General features: G+C 40.3%; 1 protein-coding gene across 1 annotated transcript in view; it reads left to right on the forward strand.

Annotated features, from left to right (window-relative positions):
• The window catches only part of sema3ab (sema domain, immunoglobulin domain (Ig), short basic domain, secreted, (semaphorin) 3Ab), a 58,346-nt gene extending 38,558 nt beyond the window's left edge, over positions 1-19,788 (forward strand). The window contains exons 6-17 of the mRNA XM_088339580.1: positions 2,307-2,426; positions 5,204-5,346; positions 8,229-8,343; positions 8,426-8,495; positions 8,573-8,717; positions 9,843-10,062; positions 10,133-10,224; positions 10,300-10,341; positions 11,904-12,061; positions 14,731-14,798; positions 17,514-17,659; positions 19,188-19,788. Of these exons, the coding sequence (XP_088195706.1) occupies positions 2,307-2,426; positions 5,204-5,346; positions 8,229-8,343; positions 8,426-8,495; positions 8,573-8,717; positions 9,843-10,062; positions 10,133-10,224; positions 10,300-10,341; positions 11,904-12,061; positions 14,731-14,798; positions 17,514-17,659; positions 19,188-19,676 (1,808 nt within the window). The 3' untranslated portion in view covers positions 19,677-19,788. The remainder of the gene's footprint in view (positions 1-2,306; positions 2,427-5,203; positions 5,347-8,228; positions 8,344-8,425; positions 8,496-8,572; positions 8,718-9,842; positions 10,063-10,132; positions 10,225-10,299; positions 10,342-11,903; positions 12,062-14,730; positions 14,799-17,513; positions 17,660-19,187) is intronic.

Genomic DNA, 19,788 nt, shown 5'->3' on the forward strand with positions numbered 1-19,788 from the left:
AATACTTATTTTCACTCCCATAAAACAACAACAAAAAATAGGAGTCCAGAGAGCTTTTTCTTCCTTGCTCTTTTTCAATGCCAAAAATGAAAGAAGCGGGCATACATACTGTTTATGCTTTGTGCAGATATGCATTGTAGAACATTGGAATTTATGAATGGCAGAACTGTAAACTTTTAAATCTGGGCATCTCCTTTTGAAATATTATTTTTTTATTGTTGCAGGTGTAACGACCCTTCAATCATACGCAACACAAGGTTTCACAGTCACTCTGTTTATTTTCTGCATTCAGTAAAAAAAACAATACAAAAGTCAGGGCATCTGTTCGCGACTGCAATCATCTTCAGCGCGATGCAAATTAGCTGAAGCTACGGCAAGCAGACAACATGCGAGCACATTAATGGTGAAACTTTAATAATAACAATGAACATAACTTTCCCATGTATCTGCATTCAGTAAACAAAACAATACAAAAGTCGGGGCATCTGTTCACGACCGCGATCATCTAAAACATTAAAAATACTAAAACGGGTCATCACTCAAAAGGCTGCACCTCGTGGCGTGTTTGCATCAAAACATGTTGCATCATCGTTTCAAGCCGTATTTTCCACACTATAGGGCGCACCGGGTTATAGGGCGCACCCCCAAAAAATAGTTTTCGGTCCTATATCTTCCATAGATAAGGCGCACCGGATTATAAGGCGCTACAATGGGAGCGTCGACAAAACAGTCAGATGATTCAGTCAAACTTATTACCCCCTTAACATTCCCAAAGCTTGCAAAGAAGCAAATACGTGTCTCTGACACGTGCGGATGCGGTGTCCGTACGATGTCACTCAAATGCATCGTTTCAAATATCATTCGGAAGGTTAAAGTTTTAGGATTCAAGAAATGCCAACCATTCCTTAGTCTCTATTTTCTTTTTCGCTCACAACTTTACTGTGCATATGACAATAAACACTTGGAATTGAGTTTAATTCACTCAACTCATCACAGCAACATCAAGATCGTTCTAAAACAAGATACCGGGAAAATATAAAGCCGCATAGCTCACCTAAGTTCTCACGTTCAATAATGATACCCAACCATGGTCTTCTTACAACCGTGAGTGAAGTACATCCAGGAGAGTAAAATATTTACAAGTACAGACTAATGAAACATGTTTCTTTATGGCGTACTTTAGCAAGCTTGCTATTCACAGTCATCTTTTTCGGCCAATTGCAGGGTTTGTTTTGGCCCTCTAGCCTATCCGAGGCTCCGAATAACTTCAGCCAATAGCGATCGATTTAACTGATGATTGACACATCTTTTTCGGCCAATTGCAGGGTTTGTTTTGGCCGTCTAGCCTATCCGAGGCTCCGAATAACTTCAGCCAATAGCGATCGATTCAAATGATGATTGACACATTGGTTAGCCAATGAAACGCCGGTATATAAATCCCAGCATACACCGCGGACTACTCCACGTTCGGGGGAAAATCGAGTCGGCGGCTGTTGCGTAAGTTGCGAGACCTTGCAACTTAATATTGAGCCATATATAAGGCGCACTGTATTATAAGGCGCATGGTCAGCTTTTGAAAAAAATTAAGACTTTTAGGTGCGCCTTATAGTGCGGAAAATACGGTGCTTTATTTCTTATTTAGTGCTTTTTTAAAATACATCATTTAGCACAACTTATATATCTTTATATACAAAAATAATTTGTGAAAGGAGCTCCTATATCTAGCAAAAGATGCATTTTTTATCCAATTGATATTGGGCACATCTTACCTTCAGCGCGATGCAAATTAGCTGAAGCTACGGCAAGCCCTGAAGCCCATAAAGTGCCAAACTAAAATGACAGTCGCAGACGCCCATGACTTAACAATTGAATGAGGTACCGGAATATTAACAGTAATACAACAAAAACACGGCTTTTGTGAGAATTCAAAAAAACATTCACAACAATCACATTTCAACTCTGTTACACAGGTAACGTCCTCAGCCATGTGTTGCAATAAGTGATCAGTCAGTATTTTCTGGACAAAGAGCGAGACAGTGATCTGTCACCAATTATTGCGTGTCAGTTTCTGTGACATAGCACCATTTAAAATGACAGAGGGCTGCTTTCCAGCCTGTCACTTCTCGCAATTGCTTTCCTATCTGCACCTTATGATGAACAACCCCGTGAGTGTGGACTCAGTCCTACTCCCTTGTGTCATTCTTTCACTTCTGCTCTTTTTCTTATTTTTAGACAATTCCAGAGGGGAAAACACCCTAAAAAGAGCCAATTGTACTGATTCTCAAATTCTGTCCTTGTGCTCTCAGATGGGGAATTGTACGCCGGCACGTCGGCTGACTTTATGGGAAGGGATTTTGCCATCTTTCGTACTTTGGGCAAACATCACCCAATCAGGACGGAACAGCATGACTCCCGCTGGCTCAATGGTGAGACATTTCCATTCCCTGAAATGGATTTGTACAATATCACGTAAGAAGAAAATGCAACCTTGTCCAATGTGTTAAGTCAAGTTAAGTCAAGTCATTTTTATTTGTATAGCCCTTAATCACAAAGAGTCTCAAAGGGCTTCACAGGTTATTACACAGACTATTTTTTTCAGACTATTATTACACCATCCGCTGATCTGGAACCAACATGAGGGCAAGGAAAAACTCAAAAAACCCCAACATGAGGAAAATGAAGAAACCTTGAGAAGGGACCGCACATGTGGTATCCCCCTTCCAGGATTACCAGACAGTTCCAAGATATCTGAATTATGACAAGCCTCGCTTTAGAGATTGAATCTCATTTTTACACTGCAATACACACGATCGGATTCATGATTCGGAATCAAACTATTTCTAGTATTTTGGCAATTTAAAGCCATAGAAACAATTCACAAATATCTAATTGAGGGATTAGTCCAAATGCAAACATTTCGACTCAAACAGTTTGGTTCATCTTTTTATTATCCAATTACTTGAAGAAGTCCAAATTTGTGTGCGCATTACCAGTCGGGTAGGGTTACTTTAACTGGATTACTTTCAATTAATTTTGGATTACTCCAATACCAAACATGCTACTAAAAGACAAAAGAAACTAAATATGAATAAAATGATGACTCACAACACGTGGTAAGCTTTCTCTCCTGGCTTTGATCTCCTTGATCTCCGCAAAACTACCATAAAATGCGACAGAAACAAAATGAAAATAAATCCAAACAGCTTGCCAACATCATTTTTCCGTTACTCCCCAAGCCTTCACAAAATTTAGTAATTTTATTCATACTTAGTTTCTTTTGTCTTTTATTAGCATATTTGGTATCGGAGTGATCCAAAAGTAATTGAAAGTAATCCAGTTAAAGTAACCCTACCCAACCCTGTGCATTACTGCACACGCGTAGTTTATGTTGTCTAGGTATTTTGGGTACCACAAAGAACAGTAGACTTGAAGTACAGAATCAAATGATACACGCAAACACTGGCCTATTCGATAAAACAGCTTCATGTGTATTGGTTTTATTTCTCTGGGACATTTCCAATTTACTTTCTGCCTTGACGGTGAAAATGCCACAGTGGTATCCTTATATAGTATGTCTATGCTTCTGCATATGGTATCAACACAATATGTAAATAGGGAGGAATCAGATTACAGCACACTCTTTGGGGCGAGAGAAACAACGGAGGTACTTAGTTGATTTTTGGAAAAATGAATGAAATCTTTCTTTATTGAATTTCTAAAGTTAAATGTGGAAATTTCATTTATCTGTTTAGTGATGGTTTTTGTTGTTGTCTCCCTGCTCAGTTTGTTTCCAAATAGCATATATACAGGGTCTCCCCGTTTTGTAAACAAATAACTAATTAAGAAGCGACTTAAATCAAAGTTACAGTGCACGAAGGTAAAAATACACAGGTTCCCCCGACGTTGTGTCCTAAATGCGGTATTTTGAAGTCGAGTCGAAGTAGAACGAAGTTGAGTAAAGTTAGTAGAGTTTGTCGAGAACCGGCCTCTTCGGCTCGGCTCACTAAAGGAACCGGCTCTTTCGGGTTCTAAGCGGCTCTTCAGGTTGTTTTTGCTTCTTTCATCCCTATATGACCAAATATGAAAAATTATTCACAAAATGACTTAAAGGAAGGGGGGAATAGAACAAAATAGAAAAAAATACCAAAATGAAAAAGTAGTGAAAAGCTGAGAAAAAAAGAAACAAAAGGAAGAGGAAAAAAAAAAGGAAACATTTAGAAAAAAGACAGAAAAAAAGAAAGGAAAGAAATGTAGAAAAAAAGTAAATAGAGAACAAAAAGAAAAAAGGAACAGCTCGGAAAAAATAAACGCAGTGAGATTTTTTTTTAAAGGAATTTTTAAAAAAAAGTAGAACAAAAACACGGAAAAAAGAAGAAAAAGTTTGTGTTGCATTCAAATAATTTCCATTTATATCAAGTGAATCTTGTTGCCAACATTGTACTTCCACTAAAAATGTGATTAAGTACAGTTCTGTATCTTACAACCGACAAAATAAGCCCCCCAAAAATGTTAATATTATGCGACAAAATATATCAGGAAATAAAAAGAAATGGATATCTTGTGAAAGAATTGTAAGAACAAACGACGTTTGTAGGCCGGACAACCTTTGCAATAATACATGAGTCAATTCATTCAAAAGAGAAAAATAATTTTGCATTGCCAGAAACTCAGCAAAATGTATCGTGATGTTTTGGACATGTTTGATGATTAATTATCTTGCCACACTTGGGATTATGATTGCTCACTGTTGTTTCAAGCATTGCTCACCGACTTTGTGTGAACATTCAGACCCATGGAAAATTACAGGGAACATTGCTTGTGACTATACCCTGCAAGTAAACATAGTCACTGACTTTGCCGTTATACAGTCAAAGGCATTTTTACAATTTATTATTTGGGAGATTTGGGGTTTGTAAAACCATGTCAGCCATCGATTGAAACTTGGGTTTTTAATGATGAACATATAAATGTCAGTAGCCCTTCTCTTTCACCCATGTAAACGGGTAATTACCACCAATCCAGAAACCCAAATTCAGACTTCAACCGAACAATGCCAACATTTTGACGTTTGTTTTTGTCATAATGCCTATCTCAGCTATTTCACTTGATAGGAACAATAAATCAAATTCCATGCTACACATCCAATGGGTGATTATGAAAAGATCTAATCCTGATGTGGTTCTCTCTTTTTTCCATGGGCTAGATCCAAGATTCGTGGGTGTCCATCTGATTCCAGAGAGCGACAACCCAGAAGATGATAAAATCTACCTGTTCTTCAGGGAGAACGCCATCGATGGCGAGCATGCCGGAAAAGCCACACACGCTCGAATTGGCCAGCTTTGCAAAGTAGGAAAAATAATCCATACTCACAAATCCGCACAGGCTCACTCACACTCTTCTTTAGGTCAGGAAGCTTCAGTTTTTGGGGCGAACACTTGACTGGAGTCTGAAAACAAGTTTCAAATGTTCTACTGTTATATTTAGATCCCAGAGTCAATTGGGCCTCAAAACCTTAATGGAAAGTACAGTGGAACCTCGGTTCTCGACCATAATCCGTTCCAGAACCCTGTTCGAAAACCGATTTGTTCAATCACCGAAATCGTTTTTCCCATTAAAAGTAATGTGAATCGTTTTAATCCTTTCCAACACCCTGAATGTTTACCATGAACGTAAACATGAAGCTAACCCAGGCTAATCGTGCGTTCGCGTTAGCGTAATCTTCCGTACGAAAGACTACGCTAACATGAACGTGTAAAAATAAAAAATCAGGTCGTTTACAAGTCATTTAGCACCCGGGTCTCCACAAGTGGCTAGCGCTTCATTAGAAAGGGGGCTCCGTTCCAACACCCTGGATGTTTTACGTAAACAAAGCTAACCCAGGTTAATCGTACCTAATCGCTAATCGCATTCCGTATGAAAGATTACGCTAACATTAACGTGTAAAAATTAAAAAAAAGGAGAGATAAAGAAAATAATTATGAATAGGATTTCTTACCTTTGTGGTGCTCAGCAGAAGCCATGCTGTATGTATAGCAAGATCGGAAACTCCCACACCTTTCATATTTAGCTATTATGTCTTTCTTAAAGGCAATAGTTGTACCAACGACTTTTGTTTTTTCTCCTGTCCTGCTTGCACCGACCTTCTTCCGAGGCATAATTAGGGGCTAAAACACTCCGTTCACCGATATTAAAAGCGAAAGCAAAAAGAGGCAAGTGCGCACGTGATAACAGTTGGTCACGAGGGGTGGGGGCGATCTACACGATCTACACCCGTACGCCGCTCAGCATCGCACCCTAGCGTACGCACTCACGCATTACCGGCGTTCGAACTCCGATTTTTTGACCGAACAGCGAAACATTTCTCGAAATTTTTGGTTGGACACCGATTTGTACGAACTGAGAGGCGTTCAAATACCGAGGTTCCACTGTAATGTCAAAAAGAGCTCAGAATTTCAATGTCACCAACATGATCCCTACAGAAGTATGCAGTACTGAATAGTTCACATAATCTTTGCAGAAGTTGGAGTTGATTAATAAGAGGGAGGAGAGCTATTCCAGAGTTTTTCAGAAAAGCACCCCCTAAGATATTTGTGCTTTGGGGGAGGATTAAATACCCAAATTGGTTCCATTTTGATCCAACTTGTTTTTTTTTGTTTGTTTTTTTGTTTTGTTTGTTTTTTTGCGTTAAATTATGTCCTCAATTGGGGTATTTTAAACCCAAAACTCATTTTTTTTTTATTGAAATGTCTTTATTGTCATAGATATCAACAGATAGCTCTTGTTGGTGATAGGAATGAGTGGAGAGGTGTTGTAATAGGATAGTGGGATGTTTAGACGTGTTCTAAGGGATGGGCAGGGCATTAGTATTTCTGTGTATTATTTGCCCTGGCAGGGGTAAACCAGTGAAAGCTGCCGGGCCCTGTTGTTGAATAGAAGAGTGTGTTGTGTTACCCTGACCCGAGTGACACGGCCGCTTTCTTGTGTCTTGTTTTATCTGGAGGGACAAAAGCATGACTAACTTAGGTGCCGAGGTGCTTAACTTGTTTTGGTGTTTGGGCATTTGGGTTGACCATGGTCAAAAAGAAAAAATGTGTGTGTGTTTTTTTTTAATACTTTTTTCCTTTTTATTTAATTTGTTTTTGACTTGCTGTCGGTCACCCCTCTCGAGGGATATGACCAGGGTAGGTAGGTAGAATATTCTGTTGATTTGAGCAGTATGATTCTATCCATACAAAACTTTAATATTAAGAGCAGTAAATTAAAAATGTGTGTTTTTTAGATTTGATATATAGAGTAATGGAAAAAATAACTGACCGATTCATCATTTATAAAAAATAATAATTGTCACAGCACAATAGTTTTGGTTTGAAACAGATTACTCAGGGCGGCGCAGTTCATGTCATGGGAACCGGTCGTGGGTTCAAATCCAGCTCCGGACTTCCTGTGCGGAGTTTGTATGTTCTCCCCGTGCTTGCGTGGGTTTCCTCCGGGCACTCCGGTTTCCTCCCACGTTCCAAAAACATGCATTTCAGGTGAATTGGCCGGTCCAAATTGTCCCTAGGTGTGAATGAGCAAGTGCCCTGCGATTGGCTGGCAACCAGTTCAGGGTGTCCCCTGCCCACTGCCCGGAGATGGCTGGGATGGGCTCCAGCCCCCCCCCCCGCGACCCTAATGAGGATGAGCGGTACGGCTAATGAGATGAGATGAGATGAGACAAATTACTCAGTTATTTGTTTTTCTGTTTAAAAAAACAACACATTTGGGGGTTTTTTGTATTATTTTTTATATATCGACCAAATATTTTGACAATTTAACCCAGGTGGCTTTAAATGAAATGAAATGATCTGCATTTAAATAGCGCTTTTCAAGTCAAGACTTCCCAAAGCGCTTTACAGTGTGCTCCACATTTCCCAATAGCGGCCTTGCAGCCATGTAAGACGCTAACCTGCTTATTGGAGGTATTAGGGGTTCAGTGTCTTACCCAAGGACACTTCGACATGTAACACGGACGACCCGGGATTCGAACTTGATCCCAAGACGAGCGCTCTTCCTCCTGAGCAACTCGTTACATGAATATGTTAATTTTTGTCCCAACTTTTTCAGATTAAAACGGTTTTCAATTTGTTTTTTAATCACACATTCCCCTGGTGTGCATTGACGTACCCCCAGGGGTGCACATACCCCCATTTGAGAACCACATATGAAAAATATCCCTCTCAATTCCTCAGAATGACCTCGGTGGGCACAGGAGTTTGGTGAATAAGTGGACCACCTTCTTAAAGGCTCGACTTGTGTGCTCCGTACCAGGAAGTAACGGCATCAACACGCATTTCGATGAACTACGTGAGTTACCGAAAATAAATTTCAAATTTATGTGCAGTACTTGCAAAAGTCTTGATGATATGTCACTCTTTTTTCCCTTTAGAGGACGTTTTTTTAATCAGCACCAAGGATCCCAAGAGCCCAATCATCTATGCCGTTTTCACCACATCTAGGTACCCGAGCACACTGTGGAGTAATGTCATTGTAATTACAGTTGCCAAACTTGGATGTCTTCTTTTTTTTCTGTTAGCAACATCTTCAAGGGTTCAGCAGTGTGCATGTACAGCATGACGGACATCCGCAGGGTCTTTCTAGGTCCCTATGCCCATAGAGACGGACCCAACTATCAGTGGGTGCCTTTCCAGGGGCGGGTTCCTTACCCAAGGCCCGGCACAGTGAGTGTATTAATCATAATGTGATATATTTGACTTAAGTGAATGAGTCTCACTCAGTGTTCCCTCTAAGCTGCGCGCGTGCGCAATTGCGCACTGCTCGCACATTCTCAGCGCACAAGAAAATCTAGCCAGCGCACAAAAATCAGGGCTCAAAATTACTAGTTAAGAAGCGACTCAAGTCAGAGTTACAGTGCATGAAGGTAAAAATACACGGGTTCCCCTGACGTTGTGTCCTAAATGCGGTATTTGGAAGTCGGGTCGAAGAAGAACGAAGTTGAGTAAAGTTAGTAGAGTTTTTGGGGAACCGGCTTCTTCGGCTCGGCTCACTAAAAGGAACCGGCTCTTTCGGGTCCTAAACGGCTCTTCGGGTTGTTTTTGCTTGTTTAATCCCAACATGACCAAATATTATGTAAAATTATGCACAAAATGACTTAAAGGAAGGGGGAATAGAACAAAAAAGAAAAAAATACCAAAATTAAAAATTAGTGAAAAGCTGAGAAAAAAAAACAAAAGGAAGAGAAAAAGAAGTAAAAATTCAGAAAAAAAGCCAGAAAAAAAGAAAAGAAAGAAACAAAGGAAAAAAGTAAATAGAGACCAAAAAGAAAAAGTAACAGCTAGGAAAAAAAAATGAAAAAAAAAAAAACAGGGAAAAGGAATATAAAGTTTGTGTTGCATTCAAATAATTTCCAATTATACCAAGTCAATCGTGTTGCCAACATTGTACTTCCACTTAAAAAATGTGATTAAATACAGTTCTGTATCGTGCAACTGACTAAATAAGCCCCCCAAAATGTTAGTAGTATGCGACAAAAGATACCAGGAATAAGAAAGAAATGAAAATCTTGTGAAAGAATTGTTGTAAAAACAAATAGGCCGTACAACCTTTGCAATAATACATGAGTCAATTCATTCAAAAGTGAAATTTTATTTTTGCATTGCCGGAAACTCAGCAAAATGTAACTTGATGTCAAGTTTTGGACATGTTTGATAACGACTCAGTTGCCACACTTGGGATTGCCGTTGCTCACCGACTTTGTGTGAACGCTCAGACCCGTGGAAAATTACAGGGAACATTGAACGGGATACATTTGACTTAAACGAATGACTCTCACTTCTTCTCTACAGTGTCCGAGCAAAACATTCGGAGGATTTGGCACGACCAAGGACCTACCAGATGAAGTGGTAGTCTTTGCCCGAAGCCACCCGGCTATGTTCAATCCCGTCTACCCCGTCAACAACCAACCCATTATTGTTCGGACCGACGTTGATTATCAGTTCACGCAGATAGTAGTGGATAAAGTAGAAGCAGAAGACGGACAGTATGATGTCCTGTTCATTGGCACAGGTAGAACCCTTCGCCCGAGAACTCAGAGGCTGATTGCTTTTCAAATAATAAAACTCGTTATTCATACCAGACATAGGAACAATTCTAAAAGTGGTTTGCATCCCGAGGGGCTCGTGGCACGACCTGGAGGAAGTGCTGCTTGAGGAAATGACAGTTTTCAGAGTAGGTTATTCTACCTTCACTTTTGTTATTCTTCGCCCCGCGGGTCTTCTAAGCTTCACATTTCATGTGTTACAGAAGCCAACGGCCATCACAGCGATGGAGCTTTCGACAAAGCAGGTATTTGAAATTGCAAATATCGACGTCTTTGGCCTTGGGGGTATGGCGCCCGCCCCGAGACTGGGAGGTCGTGGTTCAAGCCTCGGCCGAGTCATACCTAAGACTTAAAGATTGGTACCCGTTGCCTCCCTGCTTGGCGTTCGGCATTAGGGGTTGGAATTGGGGGGTTTGGTCACCTAATGACTCCCAACACCTCAGTTGGGTTGAGCGAAGGGGCTGGGAATCCCCTCCTCTAAATCAATCTCCCAGAAAGAGTCAGAAATGACTCTAGCCACCTCCCACTACGGGGATATGGCTGTGGTATATATATATATATATATATTATACAGTATATATATATATATATATATGTTTTAAGTTATGGGAAAAAAGTATGTTTGACAGAAAGGGAGAATCAGAGTAATAGTTTATGCCATTTGCTTTTGACGGGACTCTTAATAGTAGCACATTCAGCAGACTTACAGTTTGGTGGTTGTGCTCCAAAGCTTACATTTGAGATTTTATTTCTTTCATACGAGAAGAGTAGATGGAGTTCTACCAAATACTACGAATCTTCTGTCAACGTGTACGTTTTTGCCGTACAAAGTATGTTTATTATGCATTTTAAGACGTGTACCACGTACAAGAAAATCTGTACGGAAAAACGCAGATTTGTCAATTATTGGTACCATCCGGTATACACAGACTATCACGAAACGGCAAATCAATCAAGTCAAACGAGTTCGCCGCGGTAGCCTTTATCTCGGTATCGTTTGTTTTTCATTGCAAACGAAGCAAGCGGTTTGATGCTACTGTGCGCATGCGTCTGCCGCCTCGGATTTCATGTGGTCATTATGTAGTGAAAGGAAGTCCGTCTCTCTTTAGAGAACCAGCTTTTTCGGCTCAACTCATTAAAGAGAGCCGGCTCTCAAACGGCTCACTTGCTTTGATGCATTATATTATGAATTATTATGTTGTGTAAAGAAGTTAAGAAAAAAAGGAAGTATAAAAGGAGAAAATGAAAGACAGGTTTGTGGTTATCCCTTCTAATCAGTATATTACCAACAATTATTTAATGCAGAAAATGAAATCATAATTTGAATAAGAAAATGTATTATTCCACGTAATTATATTTGCATATATTTTTTCCTTATACAGTGACCGTTCCAAGTTACCTAATTTTTGAACTTTTTTTAATAATAAACCTCATTCATGTCGAGCAACTCAGTACCTCACAACAAAATGTTAGATAACAATATATATGATAACGAAACACATCTACAATATATCATGTTAAACTACCTAAATAAACACATTTGAAAAAAAAAATGCAAAAGTAAAGTTAAGCCACTAGGAAGCAATTTCAGCATAATGTTTAAGCCGACCTGTTGAGAAGCTTGGCAACAATTACAAGCACTTCACCCAAAATTCCACCACTTTTTAATCCTTGAAAACTCAATATTAAAATTCAAGAATATTTAAGGATTTCATGCACCCGTACGAACCCTGTGTTTTAAACATTGACAACAAAAAACTGTGTTTTTTTTGCTCTAAAAATAATACTTTCTGATCCTTCTGCACAGCAACAACTGTACTTGGGCTCGGATATGGGTGTGTCCCAAATGCCTTTGCATCGCTGTGAGGTTTACGGAAAGGCCTGCGCTGAGTGCTGTCTTGCAAGGGACCCCTACTGTGCATGGGATGGAACTGAGTGCTCCAGATATTTCCCCATGGCTAAGAGGTAATGGTGATGTTTTTCCTCCCACATTCCAAAAACATGCATTTCAGGTGAATTGGCTGGTCCAAATTGTCCCTAGGTGTGAATGAGCGAATGAGTTGTCTGTCCCTGTGTGCCCTGCGATTGGCTGGCAACCAGTTCAGGGTGTCCCCTGCCCACTGCCCAAAGATGGCTGGGATGGGCTCCAGCCCCCCCGCGACCCTAATGAGGATAAGCGGTACGGCTAATGAGATGAGAGAGATGTTAAATGGAGAATGCCAAGATACAGAAAGTTAAACATAGTTGCTAATTGTGCCATTTTCTTCTAGCTAATAACTACCAGATAGAAGGTTTACTTTGGGAACAAGCTATCACATCAAAGCACTTAACTTTTGATAAGGTTGATTACCGTAAATTCCGGACTATAAGCCGCTACTTTTTTCCCAAACGTTCAACCCTGCGGCTTATTCAGTGATGCGGCCAATTTATGTCATTTTTCAAATAGCCGCCAGCAGCGCTCGAGTACAAAAGGTAAGATTTAGATCGATGGAATATATGCGCCGAGGAAGACTGCAACTTCTCAGTTTGTGCACAAATTAAATTAGCGTAGACAGATCCTCATCATGCAAATTGCAAAAAGGAAGGCATATGACGCAGCTTTCAAGCTAAAATCAATCGATTAATTTGCGAGCGTGTTGCTAGCGTGTTTTTGAATAAGGGAGCGTGGGACGACGTCTATATGACAAAGTGTCTTTCCCATACTGGGGAAGACGACTTTGATTACGTCAGTTCTAAGGAGGAAGATTGGGACGGTTTACCATGATTTCTACAAGCACGGTATGTTTTTTTTAACAGAATCGCTAGCTGTTTTGCGAGCGTGTTGCTAGTAGCATTTTGTTACCCTTCACAGACACGGTTTAGGATGAAAGTTATAATATTATTATTAAAGCTTTGAAAACTCTCTCGATGTACCGTCTTTCTTTGTAAATATGTGTAACCATGTATGATATGTATTTGCAACTGTATATTTTTGTAATGTATTTATTTTAGAGACTTTATCTGATATGTTTTCCACGGGCGAATCAAAAAGAAGGGGCAAAAACAACGGGGGCTGACAGGAAGTGGAGTAAAGGTGAGACGTGTTCGTGGACGCAGCGGACAATAGTTTTATATATATTTTCCCCACCCTTACCTTTGGAAATATACATTTTTTTTCCTTGGATTATTTTCAACGGGACCTGGACTCTGCAGGTCTGCATCAAACCTTAAGTACCGGTATCATCCCCTTCATTTTGCCGGCTGTGGTTTTTGGACTGTGTACTTTATATTCAATTACAATTGCGGGATTCAAAGTCGGGTTTGGGTTAATTTTGTGATTGTGTTACGTGTTTTAATGTGGGCGCATGCGGCTTATATACAGGTGCGGCTTGTGTAAGCACAAAAGCGGTTATTCTCTTAAAATATGGTGGGTGCGGCTTATAATCAGGTGCGCTCTATAGTACGGAATTTACGGCAATTTAATGAGCGATTTGAGATGATGTTATGAGAATTACAAAATGACTTTTTGGTATTTTTATTATTACACGGAATTCATCACAGTCATTGAAATCATGCATTTTATTAGCCAGACATACCCGCAATTGGTTTATCCACGACTACGTATAATTTTTTGCAATTGCTTGTGTTTTATGTATCAAGAAATATAGTTAGCGATGTTAAAGGTCGATTTTTTGGGGGGGCATTTTTTTTTCGTTTGTGAAATGCACACAAATGTATTTAACATGAAGCCTAAAGAAAAAAAAAGCTGTTTATTAAAAACTGTAATGTGAAGCTCAAATCTTCCAAGTAATAATCTCTACAAGTTTAAAGGTCCATGCTGTAGTGATAGGAAGTCCGGCTCTTTTTAGACAACCGGCTCTTTCAGCTCAGCTCACTGCAAAGCTCTTTTTTTTCCCAAAACAGCACTGTTCGTGAAATGCACAAAAATGTATTTAACATGAAGCCTAAAGAAAAAAAAAAAGCTATTTATTAAAAACTGCAATGTGAAGCTCAAATCTTCCAAGTAATAATCTCTACAAGTTTAAAGGTCCATGCTGTAGTGATAGGAAGTCCGGCTCTTTTTAGAGAACCGGCTCTTTCAGCTCAGCTCACTGCAAAGCTCTTTCTTTTCCCAAACAGCTCCTCACATGTTTTTGTTTATCTAAGATAATACCAATAAGGAAACATTATGAGCCAAATTAATTAATAGTCTTTTTTAAGACATGTATTATGCCACTTAATTATAATATTGGTAATTGTTTCAATGCACAGTAAACCTTTGCAGAATTTAAACCTTTTAGTTGTTTATACTGAGCGTTTTTCATGTCGAGCAACACAGAATCCCCTAAAGCTACACGACGCAACACAACGTAAAGTAAAAATATTTACTTTTCAGTACAAACAAATACAGCATGAAATACACTTTTAGCATTGTAACACCTTAAAAATGTGAAGTCAAATATAGAATCCCTGGAAAATACGCTAAATGTAAATTAAAATATTTACATATCTACAAAGAAATGTAAAATACAAAACAAGACTAGCTTTTTACACACTGAACAGATTGAGGTCATAGATCAACTCAGAATCTCTGGGAAAAAAATGAAAAACAACAAAAGATAACCTCAAAGCTGACTGCTCTTTTTGTTTTCTAGACGAACAAGGAGACAAGATATCAGGAATGGAGACCCTCTAACGCAATGTTCAGATCTGCAGGAGCACGGTACAACATTTAATATCCTGATTACAAATTCCGAGACAACGTCTGAGCACATATTTTCAGAGGGTTAACTTGAAATTAGAGACTATCGAAAAACGTATCGAACTGTGTGCATAATTGTGAGTTGGGTATACTGTATCTCATCTCATCTCATTAGCTGCACCGCTCATCCTCAGTAGGGTCACGGGAGTGCTGGAGCCCATCCCAGCAATCATCGGGCAGTGGGCAGGGGACACCCTGAACTGGTTGCCAGCCAATCGCGGGGCACACAGGGACAGACCACTCGCTCGCTCATTCACACCTAGGGACAATTTGGACCGGCCAATCCACCTGAAATGCATGTTTTTGGAATGTGGGAGGAAACCGGAGTCCCCGGAGGAAACCCACGCAAGCACAGGGAGAACATACAAACTCCACACAGGAAGTCTGGAGCTGGATTTGAACCCACGCAGAAGGTTCCCATGACTTGAACTGTGCCGCACATGCGCTAACCACTGCGCCGCCGTGCTGCCCGTATACTGTATCATTTTGCAAAAAAATAAACAAGGGAGAAAACATAATACTCCTGTAACTTAAAATTGCAAGGTCGAGATTTATAATTTTACGAGTTTGCCTGAATGGCCGATCAATTTTGGGATGGCTCACAATATCTCTGGCACCATCAATGAATAGAACTTGGAATATCTGGGGCAGTGGTTCTCAAATAGGGTTTGGTATCTAAGGGGTTATAAAATGTTACAATAATTCATAAAAAAATTCCAAAAACATGCATTTCAGGTGAATTGGCCGGTCCAAATTGTCCCTAGGTGTGAATGAGCGAATGAGTTGTCCGCCCCTGTGTGCCCTGCGATTGGCTGGCAACCAGTTCAGGGTGTCCCCTGCCCACTGCCCAGAGATGGCTGGGATAAGCGGTACGGCTAATGAGATGAGATGAGATGAGATGAAGATAATGTATCCATCTTTTAAAAATATACATACTATTTCAGGGAGAATGTTAATATCTTAAAAAAGTGAGTGACACACTAAAATGAGCTTGGTCCAAAAACCCAGGTAGTATTTTTTTTTTAAATAGTAGATTTTTGCATTGCCTTGATCAGCACATCTGTGACTTTTTTTAAGTGAAATAATATTGGGATATAATATGTTCTCTGGTTGATTAATGATAGTCAGCAAATACAGCTACATTTGGGTACTTTGCGCCTGGCTTTGGCGGCATCCATTGAATACATTTATAACTGAAAGTTATTGTCAGCGGCTCATTTTTCTCTCAGTATTGTCTCACTGGCCACTCAAAATAATTGTTGGGCTACATTCGGCCTTCGCACCATGAGTTTGACACATATGCTTTACAAGAAATGTTCCCTGTAATTTTCCACGGGTCTGAGCGTTCACACCAAGTCGGTGAGCAACGCTTGAAACAACAGTAAGCAACAGCAATCCCAAGTGTGGAAACTAAATCATTATCAAACATGTCCAAAACTTAACATCAAGTTACATTTAGCTGAGTTTCCAGCAATGCAAAATTATTTTTCTCTTTTGAATGAATTGACTCATGTACTATTGCAAAGGTTGTACGGCCTAAAAACGTCGTTTGTTCTTACAATTCTTTCACAAGATATCCATTTCTTTTTTTTTATTTTTTTTATTTTGTCGCATAATATTAACATTTTGGGGGGCTTATTTAGTTGGTTGTAAGATACAGAACTGTACTTAATCACATTTTTTAGTGGAAGTACAATGTTGGCAACATGATTCACTTGATATAATTGGAAATTATTTGAATGCGACACAAACTTTTTCTTCTTTTTTCCGTGTATTTTCTCTACTTTTTTTTAAATTCCTTTAAAAAAACCCTCATTGTGTTTATTTTTTCCGAGCTGTTACTTTTTTTTTTGTTCTCTATTTACTTTTTTCCTACGTTTCTTTCTTTTCTTTTTTTCTGGCTTTATTCTAAACTTTTTCTTCTTTTTTTCTCTTCCTTTTGTTTCTTTTTTCTCAGCTTTTCACTACTTTTTTCATTTTGGTATTTTTTCTTTTTTCTTCTATTTCCCCTTCCTTTAAGTCATTTTGTGCATAGTTTTACATAATATTCGGTCATGTTGGGATTAAAGAAGCAAAAACAACCCGAAGAGCCGTTTAGGACCCGAAATAGCCGGTTCCTTTTAATGAGCCGAGCCGAAGAAGCCGGTTCTCGACAAACTCTACTAACTTTACTCAACTTCGTTCTACTTCGACTCGACTTCAAAATACCGCATTTAGGACACAACGTCAGGGGAACCCGTGTATTTTTACCTTCATGCACTGTAACTTTGACTTAAGTCGCTTCTTAATGAGTAATTTTGAGCCCTTATTTTTGTGCGCTGGCTAGATTTTCTTGTGCGCTGAGAATGTGCGAGCAGTGCGCAATTACGCACGCGCGCAGCTTAGAGGGAACACTGTTCACAAGGTACCTATAGTCTAGATATGGCCATTTTCTTCTCGTGCAAACGCCCAAATTCAAATGATTTGGTAAAAACGACCGTACAATGTTAGAGCGCACAGATGAGTTGACACAGCAACATGTGCTTCACATCATGCATAATTGGATCATGGATCGTATCCAACATCAGCCTAACATCTTCACGCTTTTCAACTCCAGTCAGTCGAGTGAGTTATGAGCTCTGAAGTGAGGTATAAACATGCGTGACTTACAGCATACGCTCTGATTATTTGTCCAAGATGAACTCAACCAGCAGAAAACCCTGGAGGACAAGAGCGTTTATGGAGTGGAGAACAGCAGCACCTTCCTGGAGTGCAGTCCCAAGTCGCAGAGAGCGCTGACTTACTGGCACTTTCAGCAATCTCCTGATGAACGCAAACGGGAGGTGGGCAATTCTTCCACGCTTTTGGAGCTTAAAACTACTGTTTGCAGTTCTCACTGAAAGACATTCACTGTATGGATTCACTCAAATGAGGCCAATGCTATTGGAAACTAAAATCAACTAAAGGACAAAACGATGTGGTTTCGAATGGCATTTTCAAGTACCGTAAAATCCGGACTATAGGGCGCACCTGATTATAAGCCGCACGCACCACATTTGCGGACATTATTGGTTTTGTCCTTACACAAGCTGCATCTGTATATAAGCCGCATGCGCTAACATTTAAACATGTAACACAGTCACAAATTCATCCCAAACCTGACTTTAGGTGCCGTGATTGTAACTGCAATAATAGTACACAATTCATCCACCACAATCGGCAACATGAACGGAAAATGATATCGGTAGTTAGAATTTAATGCAAACCTTTAAAGTCCAGGTCCCGTTGAAAGTAATCCAACAAAAAAAAATGTATATTTCCAAAGTTAAGGGTGGGGAAAAATATATATCCACTATTGTCCGCTGCAACAACGAAGAGATTTAACTCAGCTTTACCCCACTTCCCGTCAGCCCGAGTTTGCTCCGCCCCTTCTTTTTGATTCGCTCACAATAAGTCTCTAAAATAAATACATTACAAAAATATACAGTTGCAAATACATATTATGCATGGTTACACATATTTACAAAGAAAGACGGTACACCGAGAGAGTTTTCAAAGCTTTAATAATAATAATAATATAACTTTCATCCCAAACCGTGCCTGTGAAAGGTACCACCACGCTACTCCTAACACGCTTGCTACACACAAAGCGTAACTGTTATAAAAAGCCGTACCGCAATTGCGAAATTCACGGTAAACCGCCCTCGTTGTTCTCCTCATAACTGTCGCTATCAAGGGCGTCTTCCACATAATCGGAACGGTCCTCTGTCACATGAACAATTCGAACATAAACTAATAACAATAACAATTCCACCGGTCTAAATTTTACCTTTTGTACTCGAGCGCCGCTGGTGGCCGTTAGAAAAATTACATAAATTGGCCGCTTCACTGAATAAGCCGCAGGGCTGAACATTTGGGAAAAAAGTAGCGGCTCATAGTCCGGAATTTACGGTACACATATATATATATATATAAACAGGGTTGGGTAGGGTTACTTTAACTTGATTAATTTCAATTACTTTTGGATTACTCCAATACCAAATAGGCTAATAAAAGACAAAAGAAACTAAATATGAATAAAATGATGACTCACAACACGTGGTAAGCTTTCTCTCCTGGCTTTGATCTCTTTGATCTCCGGCAAAACAGAAACAAAATGAAAATAAATCCAAACAGCTTGCCAACATCATTTTTGCCCTTCCATGTGTTCCGTTACTCCCCAAGCCTGCACAAAATGTAGACGCGGGGGTGCTGGAGCCCATCCCAGCAATCATCGGGCAGTGGGCAGGGGACACCCTGAACTGCTTGCCAGCCAATCGCAGGGCCAATGCTGTTGTATCGTATCTAAAAATCCTTACTGTCACCCCACAGATTAAATCCGAGGACCGTTTCATCTGCACGGAACAAGGCCTGCTGATTCGGGTGCTCCGAAAGAAAGACGCCGGGGTCTACCTGTGCCAAGCCGTGGAACACGGCTTCATGCAGACTCTTCTGAAGGTGACCTTGGAGGTGATCGACACCGAACGTCTCGAGGACCTGCTGCACGGTGGCCGCGGCGAGGTGCCGGACCTCGCGCCTCCCCGAGAGACGGACAACCGCAAGCTGTGGTACCAAGACTTTTTGTCTTTGGTCAATCACCCCACCCTGAACAGCGTGGACGAGTTCTGCGAGCAGGTCTGGAAGCGTGAGCGCAAGCACAAGAAGCAGAAAGCTCACCTGACGCAGCAGAAGGCCGTGCTGAATGTCCACAGCCATCTGCAGAACCAGGGCCTGGCCGCCAAGTGGAAACACCTTCAGGAGAGGCAAAAGGGGCGCAACCGGAGGACCCACGAGCTGGAGCGAGCCCCCCGCAGCGTCTGATCCATAAACTGACCACTCTCGTTTTTTGTCTCTTCATGCTACGGACTCTTTCAATAGTGAATGGCTTGAAAGCATATTTCTTCTGGCAAGAGCAGCTCGGGTCATGTTTTCT

The sequence above is a fragment of the Urocampus carinirostris genome, chromosome 7 (genome assembly GCF_059441175.1).
Source record: "Urocampus carinirostris isolate Australia breed hairy pipefish chromosome 7, RoL_Ucar_1.0, whole genome shotgun sequence".
Taxonomy (NCBI): Eukaryota; Metazoa; Chordata; class Actinopteri; order Syngnathiformes; family Syngnathidae; genus Urocampus; species Urocampus carinirostris.